General features: G+C 36.0%; 1 protein-coding gene across 10 annotated transcripts; it reads right to left on the bottom strand.

Moving 5' to 3' along the window:
• Positions 1-1,918: 1,918 nt before the first annotated feature.
• si:ch211-80h18.1 (uncharacterized protein LOC555593 homolog) lies at positions 1,919-21,233 on the bottom strand. Of its 10 annotated transcripts, none has more exons than XM_046834345.1 (40): positions 21,139-21,233; positions 20,514-20,581; positions 20,329-20,397; positions 19,739-19,771; positions 18,520-18,561; positions 18,107-18,154; positions 17,871-17,915; positions 16,709-16,747; positions 16,569-16,613; positions 16,018-16,059; positions 15,871-15,909; positions 15,616-15,750; positions 15,444-15,488; positions 15,290-15,334; positions 14,916-14,969; positions 14,758-14,805; positions 14,483-14,527; positions 13,522-13,560; positions 13,353-13,397; positions 13,221-13,268; positions 13,110-13,148; positions 12,952-13,002; positions 12,457-12,498; positions 12,295-12,342; positions 9,535-9,576; positions 9,363-9,401; positions 9,234-9,269; positions 8,895-8,933; positions 8,670-8,723; positions 8,507-8,563; positions 8,360-8,413; positions 8,223-8,267; positions 6,875-6,918; positions 6,751-6,783; positions 6,570-6,614; positions 6,422-6,472; positions 6,308-6,343; positions 4,538-4,573; positions 2,744-2,788; positions 1,919-2,425 (listed from the first exon to the last, which is right to left on the bottom strand). In XM_046834345.1, the coding sequence occupies exons 1-34, from the start codon at positions 21,147-21,149 to the stop codon at positions 6,775-6,777; spliced, it is 1,584 nt and encodes a 527-aa protein (XP_046690301.1). In that variant the 5' UTR covers positions 21,150-21,233; the 3' UTR covers positions 1,919-2,425; positions 2,744-2,788; positions 4,538-4,573; positions 6,308-6,343; positions 6,422-6,472; positions 6,570-6,614; positions 6,751-6,774. The 10 variants fall into 10 exon arrangements, with proteins under 10 accessions (XP_046690301.1, XP_046690306.1, XP_046690307.1 ...); XM_046834350.1 differs by having other exon boundaries at positions 8,360-8,410; XM_046834351.1 differs by having other exon boundaries at positions 8,670-8,720.
• Between the last annotated feature and the right edge of the window lie 3,407 nt (positions 21,234-24,640).

Below are 24,640 nucleotides of genomic sequence, written 5' to 3'. Positions count from 1 at the left end.
TTCACTCAATCCTGAGGATTTCCTCAGCTCAGAGCCTAAACCCAGACATGATGCACCTGCATCTAAGAAGAGATGCAGATATCTGATCCTAACCACTAGACCAATCAGAGTAAATCAGAGTGTAGCAAACTGAGCTTGAATGAATGTTGTCTTTATGCACTGTTAATGGTTGAAAGATTTTTTTTTATTATTAAAGGAAATGATTATTATTATTGGTTGTTTTGTTGTTGGCCTGTGAAAAAAGGATTTACATTAAAAAGAAATTTGAAAGGAGAGAGAGAGAGAAAGATAATAAGAAACGAATAGCACTGATGTGTGTTTTATTTCAAATTTAATTTCTCATGTGTTTATAATATTAAACTTTGGTTGTTCCAGATTCAATGTTTATGCAAAACTAAAGTTTGTTTCCATATGAAAAGGTTCAACATTACATATCAGGAGAGACGGAAAACATGCACAATTGCAGTCAATTTTTCAATAAATATTGAGTTTGGCCTGCGACTTCGTCCCAGTTTTTAATTTTGGCCCACTGCGAATTTGAGTTTGACACCCCTGACCTAGAAAAAAACGACCTGGAAAAACTACCTACAGTTTTCCATGCGAGAAAAATGCGTTTTTAGCGCCTGTGGTCGTGGAAAAGAAGTTCTCTGTGTTAGAAAGGTGAAACTATTGACCTGCATTAAGCAACGAAGTCTGAAAAGATTGCTGAAAGTAATAAAATTGAGGTTAAGTTTAGTGATGAATCATCATTGGTTAAATGATCACTTACATGTTTTTGGTGAAATCAAATCAAAACGGTCCTCATGTCTATGTGTAATAGTAAAATTAAGAGCATTTTCACATAAGCATAATGATAGGAAGTATGAAGGTTGGACTCTGGAGAAATGGTAAGAAGAGAGGCAGATAAAGTGATGCACCATCAGTGCTCGTGCCTACTGTACAATCCTATGGGGGAAGTGTTATGATCTAAGGATGCTTTGGATTGAGAAGTTTGGATTGGCCACCACGGAGTCCAGACCTGAAAATCTTTGGGATGTGCTTGAGAAGACTTCATGCAGCATCTTACTCTGCCTTCATCAATACAAGATGAGAAGCTGGTAGTGGTTGAGGATTTGGAATTTGGATCTGAAGGGTGTGAGTTTAACTCCCAGCCACACCAACTTGCCACTCCTGGTCCCCCTGAGCAATGCATTTAACCCCATAGCTGCTCAGTTGTATGCATGAGATAAATCACTTTAAATAAGGGCATCTGCCAAATGCCATAAATGTAAATGTACAAGATCTTGATGAGAAATTAATGTAACTCTTGTTGCATAAGCTTATGGAAACAATGCCACGGCACATGCATGCCATAATCAAAGCATAAAAGCGCTCCAACAAAATACTTGTGTTTTTGTGACACACATAATGTGATGCACAATATGAACAACATTTTTGGGGACACTTGAACATCGGATTTGTGTGTGCTTTTTGAAAATCTCATTCCATTTATTCCTCTTTTGCTCACCATATAACCTCCACTCTTCTGGGAAGATGTTCCACTGGATTTTGGAGGGTGTTTTTGAAGATTTGAGCTCATTCATCCACGAGTGTTAGTACAGTCATCTATTGATGTAGGTGAGATGAAGTGGCCTGGGGTGAAGTCAGTGTTTCAATTCATCTCTAAGGTGTTTAGTAGGGTTGAGGTCAGAACTCTATGGCAGGAGATCTTTCACTCCAAACAATATGAAGCATATCTTCATGTAACTGGCTTTGTCAACAGGAGCATTGTCATGCTGGAACAGGTCTGGATCTCTTAGTTCAAATAAGGGAAATTTAATGCCACATCCAAAGACATCCTATACAATTGTGTGTCTCCAAGTTTGTAGATTAAGTTGGCCTCAATTCCTGTGGCCAATCAAAACACCCGAGATCAATGTTCAAAATAGATGTTAAAATTTTAATGTGATTTTCAACTGACATTTGGAAATGTACAATATATGACACTTGGAGAGAGTATTGCTCGATACAGCTAGGCATGGAAATACAGCGAGACATAGGAAAAGAAGTTAGAAATGAAAATTGGAATTGTACGGTCTGCTTTTAACAAGGTTTAAAAAGGTCAATTCTTTTTTTCTTTCACCCCATCACTAAATTTATCCCTCACCCCTTCGCATTAAACTATTTCAATACAATGTGGCCGTAGAAAACAGGTGCCATAAAATATTCATTACAGTGTCGTCTTGTCTCGGTGTTTAAATAGTTAAACTTAAAATAAAAAAAATAAAAAACTGAGACACTGGAATCAAAGCTAAGGCTATTGGTTGGGGTCGCTGTTCCTCTGCCAGGCCGTCTGTTCCATACACTGAAATCTGTAGCGCAGAAACTTCACACGTGGCTTCATGTGAAAATCAGCAGGTATCTTCCAGTTCCACATTTTCTGCACCTTTCAGGAGGACACAATCCGATTATTTATTTATTCCTGATCATTTTTTTATTCCCCATTTTGTCCGCAATTTAAGAGAGAGAGAGAGAGAGAGAGAGAATCGGCTCTGCCTACTGATTTATACCTCTATATCTTACCTCACTCTAATGTACCACACCAGTGTCCAGCCAACTGTGTTTCCGTGAAAATAATAATCTGTCTTTACACTGATTAGTTGTACATACTTTTTAAAAAAAATTTTTTAAAAGCCATATGCCTGGTCTACTGTATACAGCATTAAATATTGTATGTGTCAGAAAAAAAAGGTTTAAGACCCACCTTCAGGACCCTGACCAGATGTGTGGTACTGTTCACCTGCTGAAACTGGACAGAACAAGCAAAACCAGCAAGAAAAAAGAGCTATTGAGCATCTGGTTATAGACATATTCAACATTTTTTATATTATTTCCAAAAAAATTGCTTTATTTTTTTACACTTCCAAGCTTTTAACCTAAAGGTAGATTCACACTCGATTCACACAGTGTGAAGCCAAAAGTGTACAATGTATGAGGCATACAAATGATGAGGCACAAAAAATGGGGGTATGCAGTATATGCAGTGCATAGAGACATCACACATATGGGCGGGGATGTAATGTAATGTATCCTATCCTATCCTATCCTATCCTATCCTATCCTATCCTATCCTATCCTATCCTTCCTATCTATCTGTCTGTCTGTCTGTCTGTCTGTCTGTCTGTCTGTCCGTCCGTCCGTCTGTCCGTCCGTCCGTCCGTCCGTCCGTCCGTCCTGTCTGTCTGTCTGTCTGTCTGTCTGTCTGTCTGTCTGTCTGTCTGTCCAAAGAAAATTTTTACTATAAAACAAAAATAAATTGGACAATCACCAAAAAAATTGCAAAATACAAGGTAAAATAAAAAGAATGTAGCAAGAAAAAACAGTGTTTGGGGCTGATTTAAAGAAAGTGATGAAAAAGTAACTCTGGCGAGGGATCAGGAAACATTGCAACAGATATTTCGTATTTCATCTGGAAGGGGTTGAATGTTACACCTCAGAGAGTAGTCTGGATGTTATAAAAGAGGTTAGAGAACGTTATGGAGCTGAATGTTGAATATGTACAAGGCATTTAGATTTCTTTTTTTACTATTATACAGTATATTTTTCCATTAATAATAAACTGATGTTTACATTTTGAAGAATGATCAATAAAGCAGAATTAAATCAAATGTTTTTTGCACCTTCGTGAAAACAAACTCCTAAGCATGCTTCTGTAGTACCAAAGCCATCATATTCCAGGGCAGAGTATCTTCTAACTGCAAGTTATAAGGATTTAGGTTGGAGGTTCAAATAAATGATCTTAATGAAATAAAGAAGATGCTGTTAAATGTAAAATATATCAATATCTTGAATATCTTGAATCTACTATTTACTATTAAAAGAGATAAAATAGATTAAAAAAAAGAGACCATGTTCTCTTTTTTTAACTATTAATAATTATTATTATAGTACTTTTTTGGTAAATCTAAAAATCCTTACAAAGATTAAAGCATTTGAAAAAGCATGCTTGTCAAGTAAAAACCGAATGCGTGGATTGAAAAATGTACACTTAAATTTACATTTTTGTCATTTGGCAGATCCAGAGTGATACAATTATTTCATTTATACAACTAAGAAATTGAGGGATAAGGGCTCGAGGGCCCAGGAGTGGCAGCTTGGTAGTCATTGTATTTAAAATCCAACTATCCAATTAGAAGTCTAACCTCTTAACCACTGTGTAACCATTTCCAGATGCAAAAAAATATAAATCTAAAATGTCTAACCATGTTGATGTCACATGTCAAATTCTCAGCCATTCCACTTCTTATTAGAACATTCTCATTATTTAATAGAGGTTGTGTCAAACGCTACAGTTAAAAAACTGACAGATTAAAGCCAACGTCTGGACAGTTACAACATTCAGACCATGTACTAGTTCCAGAATTCATGTGAGCACACGTTTTCCTTCCAAAGCTCCTGAAACCATGTGGTGTTAAATTGCTGCACATAAATAACATGCATCCACTGTATGTAAGGAGTACTGTATTACTTTTCAGCTGTTAACTTCCATTAAGCTTACCAGCTGGTTGTGTCTGTTCCGTAGCACCAGGTTGATCTGTTGATGAATGAAAATGAGTAACATAACTGATTGTCTTTATAAGGAAAGTAAATAAATGCACATTAAACCATGGTCTGCCTGAATACTCGATTCGGATTGGCTGGATGGTGTATGATCAAACTGTTGAACGCACACAGGGTTCAGTTTCATCACCATTATATATTAATGCTTTCCTTTATAAACAGTTACCGTAATTTCCGGACTATAAAGCGCACCCATATATAAGCCGCAATTTTTCAAAGATTTTTATTTTTAAAATAAATAAGCCGCACCTGTCTACACTGAAACTAATGAACTTTACACAGGCTTTAATGAAAGAGAGTGTCTGTTACACGGTGTAACGGGTGAAATATGTTGCGCTTCCTTTAGGAGCATAGCGGTATTTTGGGAATAGCATGCCACCGGATTTTTCCGGTATTTCTGCGTGTGTGCAAGACGAGGAATATGTCCTTATTATTTTCTGATGCTCATTTGTAAGTTTCTTTAACTAACCCGTAACGCTGTTGCCAAGAAAAATAAAAAAGCATGAGTTTTGGAAACCTGTCTGTGCTTATATGATTTCTGTTGCAACTGGAGTTAGCAAGCTCTCCCTTCACCCAGTTTAAAAAAAAAGTTTTTTCCTCCCGATGCCGTGCAGCTCAATACACAGGTGAGGTGCGTTTTTTCGTTTCCGTCTGAAATTCTTTTGGTCTAATGTTATGGGACTTGAAGTTTGTGAAACCGGGAAAAACCCAGGAAAAATTCATAAACAAGCCGCTCCTCTGTTTAAGCCTCGGGGTTCAAAACGTGGGAAAAAAGTAGCGGCTTATAGTCCGAAAAATACGGTATATACAGAGTCAGTTCAGAGTTCGCTTCCTGATGTTCTACATGGAGGATTTTTTAGTAGCGTTTAACCAATATAGGGAATAAGATGATTTTAATCAATGAGCTTAGACACAAGGTAAAGTAATGAACTGAGAAGAAATTGTTCAAATGAGAAATATAACATTACTCAGCACCAGGAGTAAACACCAACATCTTCATTATGCAGCACAGACACACACTTTGTTTGTCTGTGCAATAATGTTTTCCTTTTTATTCTTTCTAACTAGTTCTTAAAATGAGTTCAAATAAATGTAATCGTATTTTACTACTTGATCTCTGTGTATGATTAGAACAGACATATCTGGCAACCCATATGTGAAATAGATATTGAAAATTGTATCTTTTTGGTCAGTTTTGCACTTCGAACATACACCAATCAGGCATAACACTATGGCAGTATAACATTATGAATTATAACGGTGAAGAGAATACCACTGATTATCTCTTCATCATCGCACCTGGTCCGATTCCAACAGACGAGATTCTGGAGCTCAAATTGCTGAAGAAGTTCATGCTGTTAATACTCGATGGGTCAGAACTGTTTCAGCAGGAAGAGTGGGACCAACACAATATTAGGCAGGTGGTCATAATGTTCATCAGTGGCCATAAAGTTATGCCCGATCGGTGTATAACTTTTCAATGCCAGCATTTGAGCAGGGAATAAACAAGGTAATCCATAGCTAAGTGTTTATTATATACCATTTTAATGCACTCTGCTTCGCAGTTGTTCACTTCTGCATGTAAAACAAATAGGAGTAACACAAACCTAGCCATGGATGATCCCATACAAATAGCATTTTGTGCTATATCTTAAGCTGGATGTCTTTATTTAACTATTTAAAAACTTGAATAAAAAAATGAACTTACTCAGACCCCTGAGAGTCCCTTGAAGTTCAGCTACAGCTAGAAGACAAATTTGCAAATGTAAAAGCCTGTAATGATTAACTTTGATTTTATCCATGCTATGGCAGACCCACCAACCTGTTCCTGTAGCATCTGTCTGTGAGGAGACTCCAACTGGATCCCCTGTGACTGAATAGAGTTGCTATGTTATTACCTCTGTACAACCACACATGACCTCATCAGGTCACCGTCACTGAAGGGTGCTTGCTTTTAAAACGTCACTTACCTCTGATCTCTGTCTGAACCATATTACTATGTGTCTGTGAGGCATCTAAAAGTGGTTTGGATAACACCTTATCAATAGTAAGACAATTCTTACTGCGCCTAAACTTCTTTTTAAATTTTAGCTGCAAATGAGATGTTTGAAACATTCAGTGAATAATGTTCGGTGTATAAAAGGAACTCACCTGTAATTCCAGCTCTATTATCAATCACAGAATCTGCAGTTGAGAAGGACAATCGAATGATGAAATAGCTGCATGTGAGGCTGAACAGATCCATCGTTCCGCATGTTGAACGTACACTGATTACCTGTATGGTTTCGATTCCTTCAGTCACACCAGTGCTTTCATACCCTGCGTGAGATTGCTTTTATTAGTTAGTGAAATGACTTCATGTTCATACTTTTCTTTCCTCCAATGTTTTTATTTAATAGTGATCCGTTTACCCCAGGAATTGGTATTACGATAAGCTTAATTTGAACTTGTTTTATAAGGTGATGGTATTATTTTCAACCTGAAGCAGTATAAATGATTATTTCATGACCTAGGCACTAAAAGCCAATCTTGTGGAATTAGTTTTCTTTAAATACTGTCTCAGGTTTCTGTCTCCATGTCCATCTTCAACCCCATGCTGAAGGATTGCTTCTCTATATAAGATTATATAAATATAACTCTGGCCATAGAGCTTTAAAATCAGGCCATAGAGATTAAATCCTAAGAGCATGAGAAGGTAATGTCAGAGCGTCAAAGAGCAACTTAGAACTGTGATGGGTGTTTCTGATAAACAGTATGCAAAAAAGAGATTTTAAACATTATTAGTATATAAATATGGAATATTTCTGCATTAAATCAAGTCCAGTCCAAGTACAACTTGTACAATTATTGCATTATCCAAAGCAACTTCCAACTGAGCAGGTGAAGGTTATAGGCCTTGCACAAAGGCCCAGCAGTGGCAAATTGGTGGTGGTAGGATTTGAACTTTTGACCTTCTGATTCAGCGACCAGTGCCTTAACCACTACTTTAGTACATTTTTTCTCCTCCCAACAACCAATCAGTGCGGTAGTTTTCAGGGTGCGATTTTTTTTTTCCTATTTTCATATATTATTTTTTTTATTCAGTAACAAAAATGATTTAAATTGCAGTTAAGTACAATACTTCAAACTAAAAAATTGACAAGTAAAAGTAAAATGACAGCCTTTAAAAATTACTTTTAAAGTATAAGTACACAAAATAACTACTCGATTACAATAAAGCGAGCAAATGTAATTCGTTACTTTCCACCTCTGATACTGTCACCATGATTGTCATTTCCAATTCAGCGATATTTACTGCTGATTACTATCAAGACAAACAAAGAGATATGACCATAAAGAGATTGAATTAGGGCAGGTGCTCTAGATTCCTTTTAGAAATAGAACGTATTTGAGTATATTGTTTCAAATCGGCTTACTGTGTTTAGTGGAAATGCCACCAAAAATGAAAAAGTCAGCCGGAATGCAAGTCCCTTTGACCGTGGACAATTTATATTTATAATTAAAAACAATCCGTATCACTCCATGCTTACTGAGAACACTGGACCATTTTCTGTAGTTATACTTATCAATAAACATTTGTTGTGTAATGAATGTGAGGAAACATCTAACCAGCAAATACAAACCTAATGTATTTGATGGTCTAGAGCTGTAGATGGAATCAGCCATGACTGAAATGTAAAAACAGATGTCACTAATGTCTCCTTTGTTAGTTTTCCTTATACTTATACAGCCATTATTTTGTGCATAATCTTTAACTTACTTGTTATGTTAATCTGTTTGTGTCCGTTAGTCACTGGTTCACCTATTAAACCTGCTAAACCATAAACTTAATCATTCAATTCATCTAATGCAAACTCAGCGCTTTTCTTCAAGTCTTAGAATTCAGTACAATAGTTCAGTATATTACCTGTCACGTCCGTTTGCGGTCCCACCCCTTCAGTGTGTGATGTGACCGCAGTGTCCGCTTTGAGCAGAGAATTGGTTCAAATTGTGAGCTGTCTTTAAGTAGCATTTTGTCACAATATACAAGTCAAAGGATTAAACTATATCCACAAATTTAGCAGACTTACAGGGGATTTTGGTGACAGGGCTAGCAGTAGGGTATATAACATCCAGGGTTTCTGCTGAAAAAGCAAATAGGTAAAAAAATAAATCAGAACTAAAACCTGCCGCTATTACTCAGATTCTTAGAAAAGATTTAAGAGCTAAGCCTATTTAGTATCTAAATAGTGAAAGGGGGCACAGTTTTACTGCTGGGTTCCTTAAACAATGATCTTGAATGATTTTGAACTCACCTGTGTCTGTTTGTGTAATGAGTCCTTGGTGTTCACCTGCTAAGATTAGAGATATACCAATTAAATGGAAAGTCATTCTTTTATATTCCATTCAAAGGTTTTGCTCTATTCAGTGTTCATTTGACTTTTGAACTCCTGGTTTATTTTCGATGTAACATCCTGCACATTACATATAACGTACAAGCAAAATCTCTTTGATTTGTCTTCCATAGCAATACAAATGTAGTACATTTGAAACATAATTTTTTTTATAAGCAAATATAAAAACAGCCTTCTGTGAGGACCAGATATAAAATAACCCCTTTGGATTAGAACTTTAGACTTCTTTTTGGTGCTTACTGGTGTAAAGGTGGATGCCGATCTCCGGAGCATCACCTGTAAAATGCATTACACAAACCTAGATTTGTACTTTCTATTTTTCAAAGTTTTCTAATTTAAATGATGGATTTGCTAGTACAACTTTTATACCTTTGTGGATGTCTGGAACCGGTCTGAGACGGCCATTGCCTGGCACGAGAGAATGGAAAAAAGAAAAAAAAAAAGAAAAACTCAAACAAACTTTGATTTCATTTGCTGACTTCACACTATGAAATAAATTCAGTTAATCCAGCATTAGATCTTTGCTTGTATTATATCTTACCATTTATATTGGGTGAGTCAGCACCATTGTTATCAGCTCCCTCTGTGGACCAGGAGCAGTAGATAGATCAAATCAAATCACTATATTAGACCTAATCACTACATCAACCCTAATCATTATATTAACCTAATAACTACATCAAATCGAATCACCATAAATAAACCCTAATCACTTTATCCACTATATTACACCGAATCACTCTATCAAACCTAAAAATGTTACAATAGACCTAATCATAGTTTCAAATCTAATCACTATATGAATACAAAATCGCTGCCAATCTTAATCACTCTATCCAAACAAATCACTATATTAAGCCTAATCACTGCATCAACCCCAATTATTATAGCAACCCTAATCACAAAAACCCTAATAACTATCTCCCCATATTAAACCTAATCACCATAAATAAACCCTAATCTTTATATCAACTATATCAAATCTAATCACTTTATCAAATTGAATCCCTATACCGACCCTAATCCTTATATCCACCCTAATCCTTATATCAACCCTAATCCTTATATCAACCCTAATCCTTATATCAACCCTAATCCCTATTTCAACCCTAATCCCTGTACCGACCCTAATCCCTATATCCACCCTAATCCTTATATCGACCCTAATCACCACATCCACCCTAATAACCATATCAACCCTTATCCTCATATTGACTCTAATACCATTATCCACCCTAATACTTATATCAACCCTAATCCCTATATCAACCGCAATCACTATATCAACCCTAATCCCTATATCCAACCTAATCCTTATATCCACCTAATCCTTATATCAACCCTAATCCTATTTCAACCCTAATCCCTGTACCGACCCTAATCCCTATATCCACCCTAATCCTTATATCGACCCTAATCACCACATCCACCCTAATAACCATATCAACCCTTATCCTCATATTGACTCTATACCATTATCCACCCTAATACTTATATCAACCCTAATCCCTATATCAACCGTAATCACTATATCAACCCTAATCCCTATACCGACCCTAATCCTTATATCGATGCTAATCCTATTTCAACCCTGATCCCTATATCAACCCTAATCACTACATCCACCCTAATCACTATATCAACCCTAATCCTTATATCGACTCTAATCCCATTATCCACCCTAATATTTATATCAACCCTAATCCCTATATCAACCGTACTCACTATCTCAACCCTAATCCTTATATCGATGCTAATCCCTATTTCAACCCTGATCCCTATATCAACCCTAATCACTAATTTGACCTAATCCCTATATCAACCCTAATCTTTATATCGACTCTAATCCCATTATCCACCCTAATACTTATATCAACAATAATCCCTATATCAACCGTACTCACTATATCAACCCTAATCCTTATATCGACCCTAATCACTATATCAACCCTAATCACCATATCAACCCTAATCCTTATATCAACCCTAATACCATTATCCACCCTAATACTTATATCAACCCTAATCCCTATATCAACCGCAATCACTATATCAACCCTAATCCCTATATCCAACCTAATCCTTATATCCACCCTAATCCTTATATCAACCCTAATCCCTATTTCAACCCTAATCCCTGTACCGACCCTAATCCCTATATCCACCCTAATCCTTATATCAACCCTAATCACCACATCCACCCTAATAACCATATCAACCCTTATCCTCATATTGACTCTTATACCATTATCCACCCTAATACTTATATCAACCCTAATCCCTATATCAACCGTAATCACTATATCAACCCTAATCCCTATACCGACCCTAATCCTTATATCGATGCTAATCCCTATTTCAACCCTGATCCCTATATCAACCTAATCCCTATATCCACCCTAATCACTATATCAACCCTAATCCTTATATCGACTCTAATCCCATTATCCACCTAATATTTATATCAACCCTAATCCCTATATCAACGTACTCACTATCTCAACCCTAATCCTTATATCGATGCTAATCCCTATTTCAACCCTGATCCCTATATCAACCCTAATCACTAATTTGACCTAATCCCTATATCAACCCTAATCTTTATATCGACTCTAATCCCATTATCCACCCTAATACTTATATCAACAATAATCCCTATATCAACCGTACTCACTATATCAACCCTAATCCTTATATCGACCCTAATCACTATATCAACCCTAATCACCATATCAACCCTAATCCTTATATCGACCCTTATCCCATTATCCACCCTAATCCTTATATCAACCCTAATCCCTATATCAACCGTAATCACTATATCCACCCTAATCCCTGTATCCACCCGAATCACTATATAAACCCTAATCCCTATATCAACCCTAAACACCATATCAACCCTAATCCCTATATCCACCCAAATCACTATATAAACCCTAATCCCTATATCAACTCTAAACACCATATCAACCCTAATCCCTATATCCACCCTAATCCCCGTATCGACCCTAATCCTTCTATCGACCCTAATCTTTATATCAACCCTAATCCATATATCAACCCTAATTCCAATATTGAAACTAATTACCACATCATACCCAAACTCTATATCAAAACTAATCACTATGGTTTAATCATTAAAGGTAGGATCTGAATGTGTTAAAAACCTTAAATGTTGCACATTGATCATTCACACACTGGTGACCATTCCTAACTTCCATTTTGGTTTGTTGCTGATCATTTGGTGTTGAGAACTAGCATTGCTACGCTACACAACATCTGTAGTATCTGTTGTATTTACCTGTCGTATCTCCAGGGGAGCCGAGTTGAGCACCATTGTCAGAGGTCACTGAAAATGTATAATTTAATAATTTATGTATAACAAATGTGATGAAAGACAAAAGCTTACATAGATTTCATCTTGATTTAGTACATTTTGTAAATAGCTGAAAAAGATGTTTACCACTGGCATAAGCAGCTGGACCATTTTCTGCAGCGTGAGGAGCTGGATTAGTTGGGTATAGGAATGAAAGATTTTTACATTATTAATTAGAACTTATAAATATATTTAGTGTTTGGGCTCCAGTTTCCTAAAAGGCTAAGATCATATTAACTTTTGTTTAGTGTAATACTCATGCAGCTATTTAGCATGATTTATTTGATGCTTTTGGAAAATTAAATCTTAGAACATTATGGAAATTTGGCAAGTGATGGGATGAGTGTTTGCTTCTTCCATATGAGCCCATGGTCTTATCTCATTATTACTATTATATTATTAGGCCCATTATATTATCTTGTTTCTCAATAATAATAATAAAAAAATTAGTCTTGGTGTAAGCCTAGAGAGAGAGAAAGGGGAGAAGAAGAAGAAGAAGAAGAAGAAGAAGAAGAAGAAGAAGAAGAAGAAGAAGAAGAAGAATGATAGTGTAGATATATGTCATGTAGAAAAAGCCATTACCTGGTTGAGCTGAACTGATAATGGCTGGAAATCCAGGATCTAATCCAGCTCCTGCAAAAAAATGACCAATGAATGACATCTAAGTGATACCACTATCCTTAGGAATGTACAACAGCTACCCTGCAAGTGTATTTGGTTGGGCACAAAGGGACACTAACCTGTTGACTCTACCTGAAAATTGAGTCCCATGTGATCTGCTGAAACAGCATTATTGATTAGACAAGTGGGCATAACGTCTGAGGGAGCGTCGGTGAGGTCTAAAGCCATACCTATAGTGTCGGTGTAAGGATCTGGAGAAAAGCCGTCCCCAATGCCACCTGCACACAGACATACCATGAGTGGGTTTCAGCAAGCAGACATACAAAAAAGAGTTCTTTCTAGGAGCAAAAATTGATGCTCACCCATTAAACCAATAAGGAAGTCATGGCTGGAATGGTCTATAATGCCTGTGCAGTTAATGGACACAAAGAGCACGGTCTGAAACATCTCTTACACTGTTATACAAGATCAATGAGGAATCCAGTGTCTCTAGATCAACTGTTAGTGCACTTTGTACTAACATTTACATACCTGTCATTTCCAGATTGGAACCATATGAATCAAAACCACCTGGGAAATAAAACTTGTTACATGTCTTTTCCTCAATTCTAAAATAAATCTAAGATTTTAAAATGCAAACACCCTTTAACAACATGTATACTGTATGTATATATTTATATATATACATGCATATACATACAGACTCTGTGGAACTTTATATGAATAGAAGGTCTATAGATATAGATTTTATTCCACGCCTTTGAGATTGATTGCAACTGACTGCACCCCAGGCCTCCTCACCCCGCATTAGTCCCTGACTTTACTAACACCCTTGTGGCTGAATAAGCACAAATCTCTGCAAACACACTCCAAAATTTGGTGTAACATATTCCCAGAAAAGTGGAGGTTATTATAACAGCAAATTGAGACTAAATGTGGTTTGGGATGTTTAAAAAGCACATATGAATTTTATGCTCAGATGTCCATAAACTACTGTCAATGTATACATATGTGTGTGTGTGTATATACAGTACAGACCAAAAGTTTGGACACACCTTCTCATTCAAAGAATTTCATTTCATTTCTTCAAAGTAGCCACCTTTTGCTTAGATTACTGCTTTGCACACTCTTGGCATTCTCTTGATGCCTACTTTGAAGAACCTACAATATGACATATTTTCAGTTCACTTTTTTGTTATGTATATAATTCCACATGTGTTAATTCATAGTTTTGATGCCTTCAGTGTGAATCTACAATTTTCATAGTCATGAAAATAAAGAAAACTCTTTGAATGAGCAGGTGTGTCCAAACTTTTGGTCTGTACTGTATATATAATATATATAAACTTTTGGTCTGTACTGTGTATATATATATATATATATATATATATATATATATATATATATATATATATATATATATATATATATATACGTATATAAACACACAGTATTTAATATATTATATGTGGTTAAATTTAAACATGCATACCTGTCAAGTCTATTTGAGTCGTGCCTTCCATGAAATTATTCATGCCTGTGTAAGAACCAATCAATGAACAAATCAGTCCACAATATAATTCTAGCATCATTAAAAAAAGGTTTCTCGCAATTAGTCATTAGATAATAAATGCCTGTGTTCTAAACATTGAAGGCATAACTCACAATTAAATATAAAGTCAAATTAAGTCAAACTCAAATGTTACAAAAATTTCCTTGAAGCTTTTCTGTAATATCTTTAAGATCAGCAACGTTTCATGTTCTCACCTGCGTGTCCTGTCTCCTGTCCATTAATGAGATGTTTGTGTCCATTGCCTGTGGTGGTAAATCTTGATCACAACTGGTGCTTCGGCCTCGTTACCAACATAATGATATTTATTTTTTAACTCTTATACATAATGCATAAGATAAAACTTTATACTTACCATTGGTCTCAGTCTCTGAACCCGTCTCTGGTTTCTCTAATATTGACTCTGAGCCTATGTTTATGTAAATAACATCAGAATTAGAATCATGCATCATGGGTTCCATGTACAAGGAATTTGTCATGTGCTTATAATAAAAAATATGAAAAACTAGAGAGAATGTAACACAACTAGAGAATGTAACGCATATATGATGACTGTTAGTGATAATGTTAGTGTTTGTGGAGGCAGATCAGATATAATATTGGATCCTTGGTATTGTTGATGAGGTCAGTTGAAGATAAGATCATGATTCAGTCGTGATGTTAAATGTCAGTGTGAATTGCAGAAGAAATTTTTTAATTCTGTGCTGGTTTCATACGGCATCATCTTACCTGGAGCTTCAATCTGAGATCCAAGATGAACTGCCTGGCTTTCACCTAATGCAAGAGAAATACTTTACCAGATTGTTCATATAATCAGGTTAAAAAAGGGGAATGTCAAGAAATTATTCATACAGGGCAATATTGGGATTTATATTCAACATACCATAGTCACCAATGTCATGTGCAGTTCCATCTGTAGTTGCTGCTTCTACACACACACACACACACACACACACACACACACACACACACACACACACACATTCAGAAATCTTAATGTATGGCATCTTGACTCCACTGAGGAAGGAAAATAATCCCAGAATGCTTCATCATACCCTCTGTCTGTGACTGGATTTCAGAGGAAACAAAAGCTGAGCCACTTGTGTGTCCTGATATCATCAGACTTGACACATGGTTTGAAGACATTTGGCCTGAAGACACATGACTCAGTGCTACTTGGCTTGATGACCCTAAAGAACAAAAGTGATGGGCTAATATCTTACAGTAAGATAAAAAAACAAAAACCTAGACAAATCAACCTACTATATTTTAAAGTATATGTGACATGCAACATACAATTAGATAAATACCATGAGAAGCAGTGTCTGAATAAGCAGTTTCAGCTGCACCTGCGAAAGAGAAAAAAACGCTATGAAGTCTAAAGTGGGAATTTTAAGATTGGAATTACAATTCTTTATAAGTAATTTTTGATAATTTTTTATTAAAATTGCCATTACCAGGGACTTTGGACCCTGAGCTCCCATGACCATGAACTGTACCTAAAATCATGTTTTGTTAAACACAACAATGTGTCATGTTACATAACTTCACATTTCACCTTTATATCCAAAAATCCACAGAAATCATTCACCTTTTAATTCAGGTTCTCCAGTTTTACCTACTTTGCATATTTGTTGAATTTACTTTTATTCCATTTTTTATTTGTTGTACCTACTTTAATTTTATTGTTTTTTCTTAAAAAAAAAAAAAAAAGAAATTCCATCAAAGTCCACTATTAACAAGTACAGGAAAGTATTAATCCCAAACTTATAAAGAGGCCTCTTTTCCCCTAAAACCTCCAGGAAAGTGAATTAACTTTGTGTTTTATGTTTTTTTTTTATGCCACTACAAAGTCTACATGCCCATGCTTACTGTGTTTCCTTCAGATGATGACCATGTGCTCTAGCGCTACTTAACTAAAATGTGTCTGATGTATACACACTGCTTTGCAAGAGACCATATTTTGGGTCAGTTTGAAGCTGATCGAATCACCATCAGAGTGCATTACCGTGAGAACTTGAAGGCAAAGCTTGAGAGTCTTTTCCGTTACTTCCTGTAACCATATGAAAATATGGTTAGGCAGCATGTAGATGGTTAAATAAAACTAACCAAACATCAAACAGTGGCTGGAAAGATGACTTTTATTACCATCAGTTCCAACTGCCTGGACTGAGGATCCACTTGCTGCTGTAAAACAACAAGAGAAGAAGTGTTGTTCAAATAGAAACAAAATACAAATACATTTAAATTTACATTTATGTTACTTGACATTTACATTTATCTCATTTGTACAACTGTGCGGTAGAGGGTTAAGGGCCAAGAAGTGGCAGCTTAGAGTCAGAAGTCCAACATATTAACCAATGAGCTACCACCCTCACACAATTAACAGATTTAACCTCTATAGCCTCTAGGAAAAGTCAAGTACATTTACATTTTACATTTACACTAGATGGAAAAAAGTATTAAGAAGTTTCCTCTCGGACGTGGTTCCTCCCCAAACTTTTACCTTAAAGTTGTTAAAAGTAGCAAAAAATTCCATTCAGTTGAACTAGGACACACAAACCTGTGCACAAAGCCAGATTCAAGAACATTGGTGTACATGGGCTGGTGTGGAAGATTATAAGTGCCTGCTATAGAGCTCTGACTTTAACCCTACTTGCGATGAATTGGAACGATGACTGCACCCCGGGCATCCTCACCCTACATCAGTACTTGGCTTTACTAAAACTCTTATGGCTGAATGAGCACAAATCTCCACAAGCACACTCCAGAAACTAGTGTAACATCTTCACGGAAGAGTGGAGGTTATTATAACAGCCAAAAGGGACTAAATGTGGAATGGGATGTTTAAAAAACCACAATCTTCGAGTCAGGTGTCAACAAAGTCTTACATTAATATATTATGTATTATTTATATGGTTCATGAGCTTTACAGATGTGGTGAAAGAAGACATGCAGGTAGTTGGTTTAAAAGAGGCAGATGTAGGGGACAGGGTGGTACGTAGATGGATGATCCGCTGTGGCGCCCCCTAACGGTAGCAGGCGAAAGAAGAAGATCTATACCGTTTATCAGATTTAGAATCAGAATCAGGTTTTTTAGCCATTATCATTCATAAATAACACATGACTCTTAATGACTCCTAAACATCAAAATCATTATAATATAGTTTAGGAGTTGAGGAATTGAGGGACGAAAACTATTTCTTGCTTGTAAACCTTTTATGTTTGGTTCATACACGACTGATCACCATAAATTCTTTTTTTTTTTTATTTCATTAGCCTGTCTTTGATTGGGTGAAGTGTAACTTACAGCCAAGGCTTGCCTGTAAAGCACCAGCTCCATTCACTTTGTGACCTAGGAAATAACAAGATGTTGTCTCTTACACTTCATTTCCCTAAAAGCTTCCATAAAAGTACATTTTATAAGCCAAGGGGTCACCAGGTTTCTGTCAGACTCACTCAGGACCATTCTGTCACTGAATACATGAGAAAATTGGGCTAATGGACTTGTTTCTTAAGTTAACGAATAGAGTTTACTCTCCTTACCGTTTGGAGGTTCGCCCACCGGAGAAATGCCAGGTAGAACAGTCACACCTTGAAGAGAGCGAGACCTTCATTGCAGGCAAGGTTACAGTCTACTAAAATACTTCTCAGCAAACTCCCAACCATATCTACCTCAAAGCTTTCTTTGAGCCAGACTTGAAAATCCTCACCGGACTAATTTCAGTTTTCTGCTTCCATGAATGTATCAAGTAAAACGAAGCCTTTAAGGTATAGTATGTCCACATACCTGAGCCCTAACCAGATTATTAAATGATTGACTTTGCAGACTCGGCAGTAAAGGTAGCTTAAGCTGTGCCCACTGAGCTGCTTTTCACAGGTGAGGAGGTTTAGTGTTCTCCCAAATCCCAAAGAGATCTCTCCCCAAAGCTTAAAAAAGAGGATTAGCATCATCTTACCAGGGCCCTTGGGCACCTTTGTGGCTTGCTGGGCTCCAGCTCCTGTTGAGAAAAAGAAATCCAGAGAAACAAGAAACATATCCTTGAGGTTCCGCAAGATCAACTCTTGTCCGAGCAGTTGGTTTGGTCCTGGCTGGGTCAGTAAGCGCAGCACAATACCACTCTGTCAGACTTACAAGACCTTGTGCATTTTATGTAAGGACACAAATAAATCTATGCAGTTCTGTATTATAAATCGGATTATAAGTGTTTATATGATGCTTAGAAATGGGTTTATGTTTGTTATGATCATTTTAGACATAATGTTAAAAACACACAATTTTTGTATGATGACATCAATCCCTGCCCTATATGTTCTTGGGTTATTGGTAACACTTTACTGTAAGGTCCACAAATAGGAAAAATTGTGCTGACTAATATTATTTTATAATATCATTAATTATATTAAATGATGAATTGAGACAAACACCAATCCTTAGTGTACTAGAAAATGATGTTACCAGTATTAAAATCCTATTAATAATGGTAATAGTTCATTTTCAATATTTTGAAAATGATTATATATCATGCTACTAACAGTATAATGACAATTGCAGTATTTTTTACATTTTACATCATTAGCAAATTATTTATGCTATCTACAAAATGTGGATTAACCCCAAACTAGATTTATCAAATAATTCGAGACAATTTTGCTATTTAAATCCAGTTCGAGAAAACATCGGTGACCAAAACCAACTCAATTTATTGGAACGATGTTAAAAAAAAAAAAAGAAGCGAATCGAGCTGTTCTTTAAAACATCTGATTTTGTATTTATGACACTGAAATGGGCTTTTTAATTTAAACACGAGGTACAGGACAACAAAAAATATCAAATATTATAACATAACTTGGGCTAAACTACACAAACTTTAATAACTATTATAAATACTTAACAAATAGTATTATTAATGGCTAGTCATGTGACTCTGATGCGCACAATGTGTATGCTTTATTATCTCCTGACAAGCGCATGTATCAATTCATCATCAAGTAAACACTATTTATTATTAGTATATTTTTTATTTGTGGGCCTTAATATAAAGTGGTGCCATATTTTTTTTTCTAGTAATAAATACGCAAAAGATGTTATAGATACACAGCCAAGGTTGGCTAATTAAACCATGGGTGAAGTTTTTTTTATTTATTTTGGTGGTAAGTTGCTAACTTGTCACCCACCCTTCATATGTTGACCTTTGGAGTCATCATCATCTGAAAAGAAAGGGAAGATGGATACAGTTTATAACAACTGTTCACAAGTTTTTCACTTTGTTTTCCCGACGATTTCTTCTTCCGTTGACGCATTTGCTATTGATTCACTTTTTTCTGCATGGCTATTCGGCTATTTAAACTAGTAAAAAGAAAGAAAAGTGTTCAGAGTGGTACTCATGCTCATCTCATAGCAGTACAATATCAGAAATTGAGAATGGTTTTGTTTTAGTCCTTGTTAAAAAATATTTAGGATTTTTTTTTAGGACTTTTTAAAAATGTTATTAAACCACATGTTTGTAGCTACATTTTCACTTAGCACATATTATTGCTATATTTATTGTAGCATCTCAATCTGCACTAGTTATTTTATCTCAGACATGTGTAAGGATTTCTTTTTTTATAAAGAATTTATATAAATATAACTTTATAGGATTTTATATAAATATCTATTTCAGAAAATAAAAAGACAGTTTACGATTTTCCACATTTTTTCTCTTTGTTTTGCTGTACTGGTTGTGGATGCTCATCACAATTGAAAGTGGATCTACATTTCCTACCCTCTTCTTCCTCTGAGAGCTCTTCCTCACCCTCCTCTGCTTCAAAATCATTTTCCTCTGGTTCTTTGTCTAAATAAAGAGAGAAAGAGTCAGGGATAGCAGTTGCCAGTAACAGAAAAGTTCTTGCATGAGATCTTGCATTTAGACAAAGGATTAGTTCTGAAAAACATGGTACGCCATCATACCTTCGACTGGAGCAGCTGAAACTGCTGTAGCCAGAAAGACAATTGCTATTGAGGCAACTACAAGGTTTCTGTAAAGTAAAACATCTTTTGTAGGTATTACACAAAAAAAAGGAAAAAGAATCTGACACAACATACAGGACATTCCCAATATTCCCAATATTCATAACACATCATACATGATTCTTGTCTGTCATGGGTAATATTTGTTAATAAAGGTTATTAAAGGTTATTACAGGTTATTATTTTATATGCACGGAGAGTAAAATGATATGTTGGAAAATAGATATAACAAACAAATGTATCAAGAGGCCACATATCCTCAAGTTATTCTTGACATCACTATACATGTGACCAAATCCAATTAAAATATATAAAACATATTAAAACATTGCTTCAAAACACATCGACCGCAACAGACCAGATTCTTCATTTCATCACCACAGCATACAATATTTTATTCTGAGGTTCATAGTTATATATTAAACATAATCAGTACATTTCTAAACACTCACTGATTAAGGTGTCATACTCTCATCATTACCTGCCAATACCATTTACTTATCTCAGTTGTTTTGTTGATTTGGTGCTACATTCATCGAAATCATTATCCATGTAATTTACTTACCGTGACAACATCTTTACTGCAGGTTTAAGTGGGAAACTCAAGAACAGACATAAAGCACAAGAAGCACACAGGATTTTTTGACTTCCCTATGCTTCAGTGGGCACAAATATTTGTTTTATACCGTCCCATCCCCCATCTTGGTAAGGGGCAGGACTTTATTTCTAACCACAGCCCTTATCAATCAAGCTACTCCCATTATTTGTGCACAAATTAGTCAATAATAATAAAACAAAATACATGTATATTTGATCAAATTTGGGACGAATTGCATTTCACCTTCACAGTTTATAAAAAAAAAACGATTCAACATTTTGTATGCCAGGATCAAAGCAGGCAAATTAAATATTAGGCTTTCCATTTACTTTATGTACTCTATGTACAGTTCCTGGAATGTGGATAACAATGGAGGAGCTCTACCCATTGGCTAGAGCACAGCTCTTTTTCAGATGGAGCATCAACTTCCTCTCTCTCTCTCTCTCTCTCTCTCTCTCTCTCTCTCTCTCAGATCCTCCTAGATAGTGAAATAAACTGACATCTGGATGTACAATGTATGGACTGTAGAATGTGCACCATTCCCAGTTAGATGACCTTGTTAGCAAAACCTTAATGAGCTGATTATCCAATCCAAGGCTTTTCTCTTTTTTTTATCCTCTGATAATTGCACTGTGTGATTGTACTGATCAGTTGAGGATCCTAATATAAAGATCTTGCACTATTTACAGTGTACATAGGAGTTTTATTATCACATGGGCCTTAAAGATGTTATTCTACATGAGGGATATGTATTCATATGCATTGACAATATCAGTGCCTGTGCAAGTTTAAGAGGATTACTACATAAATGCTGCTTTACTGTTATTGAATACCTGCTGCCTCAGAGGAAGATTGCATTCCCGTTCCGCTTGCCAGTTGTCAGCGGTACCAGACAAGCCTCCTGCTTTAGAATGTAATTAACGAGAGCAGGCACCCATACTTATTCGTTTAATAAACTCCCTATGATCAGCTACATTACTATGAACAGGCTCTCATTGTTCCGTTCTGAAACCTAAGTCTCGAATTGCTTTGACAAGTTCGTTCTATGAGTAGAATATTTCATCTTTGAAATACTTTTTCCCCCCAACGATTCTTTATCAGTTTGCTGCAAACTGACTTAAAGCTTGACTCAGAGGTTTCCTGCCACAGCAGTTGTTTTAAACATCCATGCACAAGCCGCCTTTAAAGTAAACAGTGTTACTTTGGAAATGAGAGCCCCTATCTGCCTTGCAAGATCAAATGAATGGGTTCAGAGGTGAGGATGTATAGAAAGGCTACATTATTACATGCAAGAGGGGTCTGCTGGTCATCTTGCCAAGATTTCTCTTAGCCAGATTTGTGTCTTATGCCTCTCCGGCTTCCTGCAGGCCTGCCTGCTCCGGAACAATAGCCCTCTGTAGTGTGATGAAACCATAGCAGCTTTGGAGCCTATCTTGGGTGATGAGATTAGATCCAGAATCCTTGGAGCTGGTTCCATCCAGTTTGGCTGGGGTTAGGGGTCAGGCAGGGAGGTTATGTCTTTGCTGTTCACAGAGAGTTTGGTGTGCTATGTTGATAGAATTAGGGTGACAAGAGATGTGTTACTGGGAATTCACAGACTTGGCAAATGCTTAAATCCCACAACAAGGCCTACAGGTAATTAACTATTAGGTTTAAATGCGGTACAACATGCTGGAAGTACAAGATACTAATTAAAGAAAATCCATTTAGGCACAAATCTTTTTCTCAAGCTATGTTAAAAAATTTTTTTTATCTTATTGGTCAGGAAACAGCCCTACTCTAGAAACATTATCTTGGTGAAATTATGGAATGAGTACTGTTTCAGTCTCCCAGACTTTTATTATTTTGTAATTAATTAGTGATATATTATCTTCAGTATTACAGAACTAAGGGAATAAGTGTGGGTGAACTACAGGTGGATATTACGCTTTATCAGAGCATCAGCTTGGTTTCCTGCTTCCTCCATCACATCTCACATAGACTTACTCTCACTGCTGTTATTTAAGGCTCAAAGCTTACCTCATGACGGGTTAACAGCTGTTATTTAGGCATGCTGTTCTGAAACAAAAGTGATATGTAAAGATATTAAAACCATATACTAATCCTATATGCTAAACCCATCTACTTAAACTATATACTAAACCCATGTACTAAAACCATATAATAAGCCCATAAAATAAATACATACAGGTATACACAACCTACATACTAAACCTGTATAAAAAATATATAAATATATGTAGAAAATTAATATACTGAACATATGTAATAAACCCATATACTATACCTATATAAATACATATATAAACTAGACCCAAATACTCTATCCATCTTTAAATGTATACATTATGTTAAACCAATATACTAAATCCATTGCAAAACCTATATACGAAATTCATATACTGAACCTATATACCCACATAATCAACCAATGTTCTAAACCCATATATTAAGCCTAAATACTAAACTCTTATACTAAACACACATAAAAAAAATAAAAAAATAAACCTATATAATAAACTATATACCAAACCCATACACTAAGCCTATATTCTAAATGCACATAACAAACCTATATACTAAACCTAATTACTTAACCCATATAATTAATCCTTAATACTAAACTTATATACATAATATATACGGTATATACATATAAATCTATATACTTTAAGCTATTATAAGTGGGAAGTGGTAGCTCAATGGTGAAGGCATTGGACTTTGGATTGGATAGGGACAAGTTCAAATCCCACCACTGCTGGGCCCTTAAACAAGGCCCTAACCCTGCTCATGTGTAAGTCCCTCTGGATAAGGGCGTCTGCCAAATGCCATAAATGTAAATGTAATATTAACCAAATACTGAACCCATGTACTAAACTCATATACTATAAGAGTGAGCTAGCTATTATATGAATCCATTACCTTATTACAATAATACTTCATTAATTCCATAAATGAAACTCCACAATTTTATTATAAAACTGATGCACTGTCCAGGCAGGGCTAAAATTACAATACATGCAAAAAAAACCCCTGTGAAATAAGTTTGACTGAGTGTGAATGAGAACCTGTACATAAGGTAAAGGTAAACCTTTTCTCACAGATATCAGTCCCAAACCTGAGCAGACACTGAAACCCTCTTACACCGTAAATTAAAGTGTAATATTTCAGAAAAGTTTCTCGTGGCCTTCCTAGCCTTTTTGACTTTTTGGGAAAGTGGGTCACTGTAGGCTGGGGCATATAATACGTTTCCAGGGGGGTCAGGCTTCATTGGCTGTCTACTTTTGGAAATTTACTCTGGTTCTTCAGTGGGCTCTCTGTACGTCTCTGGTTGTGGTGAGATGGCTGGCTGCTTGTACCGACTGGGAAATAAGGCTTGCTCGGGCTGGCAGGGCATAGGCTCTTTGTTTCTGAGCTGTTTAGTAACTTTTGTCTGAAGCACTCCTCCTTCCTCCTCCTCTCTCCCCTG

This window comes from Silurus meridionalis, chromosome 22 (genome assembly GCF_014805685.1).
Source record: "Silurus meridionalis isolate SWU-2019-XX chromosome 22, ASM1480568v1, whole genome shotgun sequence".
NCBI classification, from domain to species: Eukaryota; Metazoa; Chordata; class Actinopteri; order Siluriformes; family Siluridae; genus Silurus; species Silurus meridionalis.
Note: the sequence above shows the minus strand (reverse complement) of the source record. Positions and strands in the feature narration are given on the sequence as shown.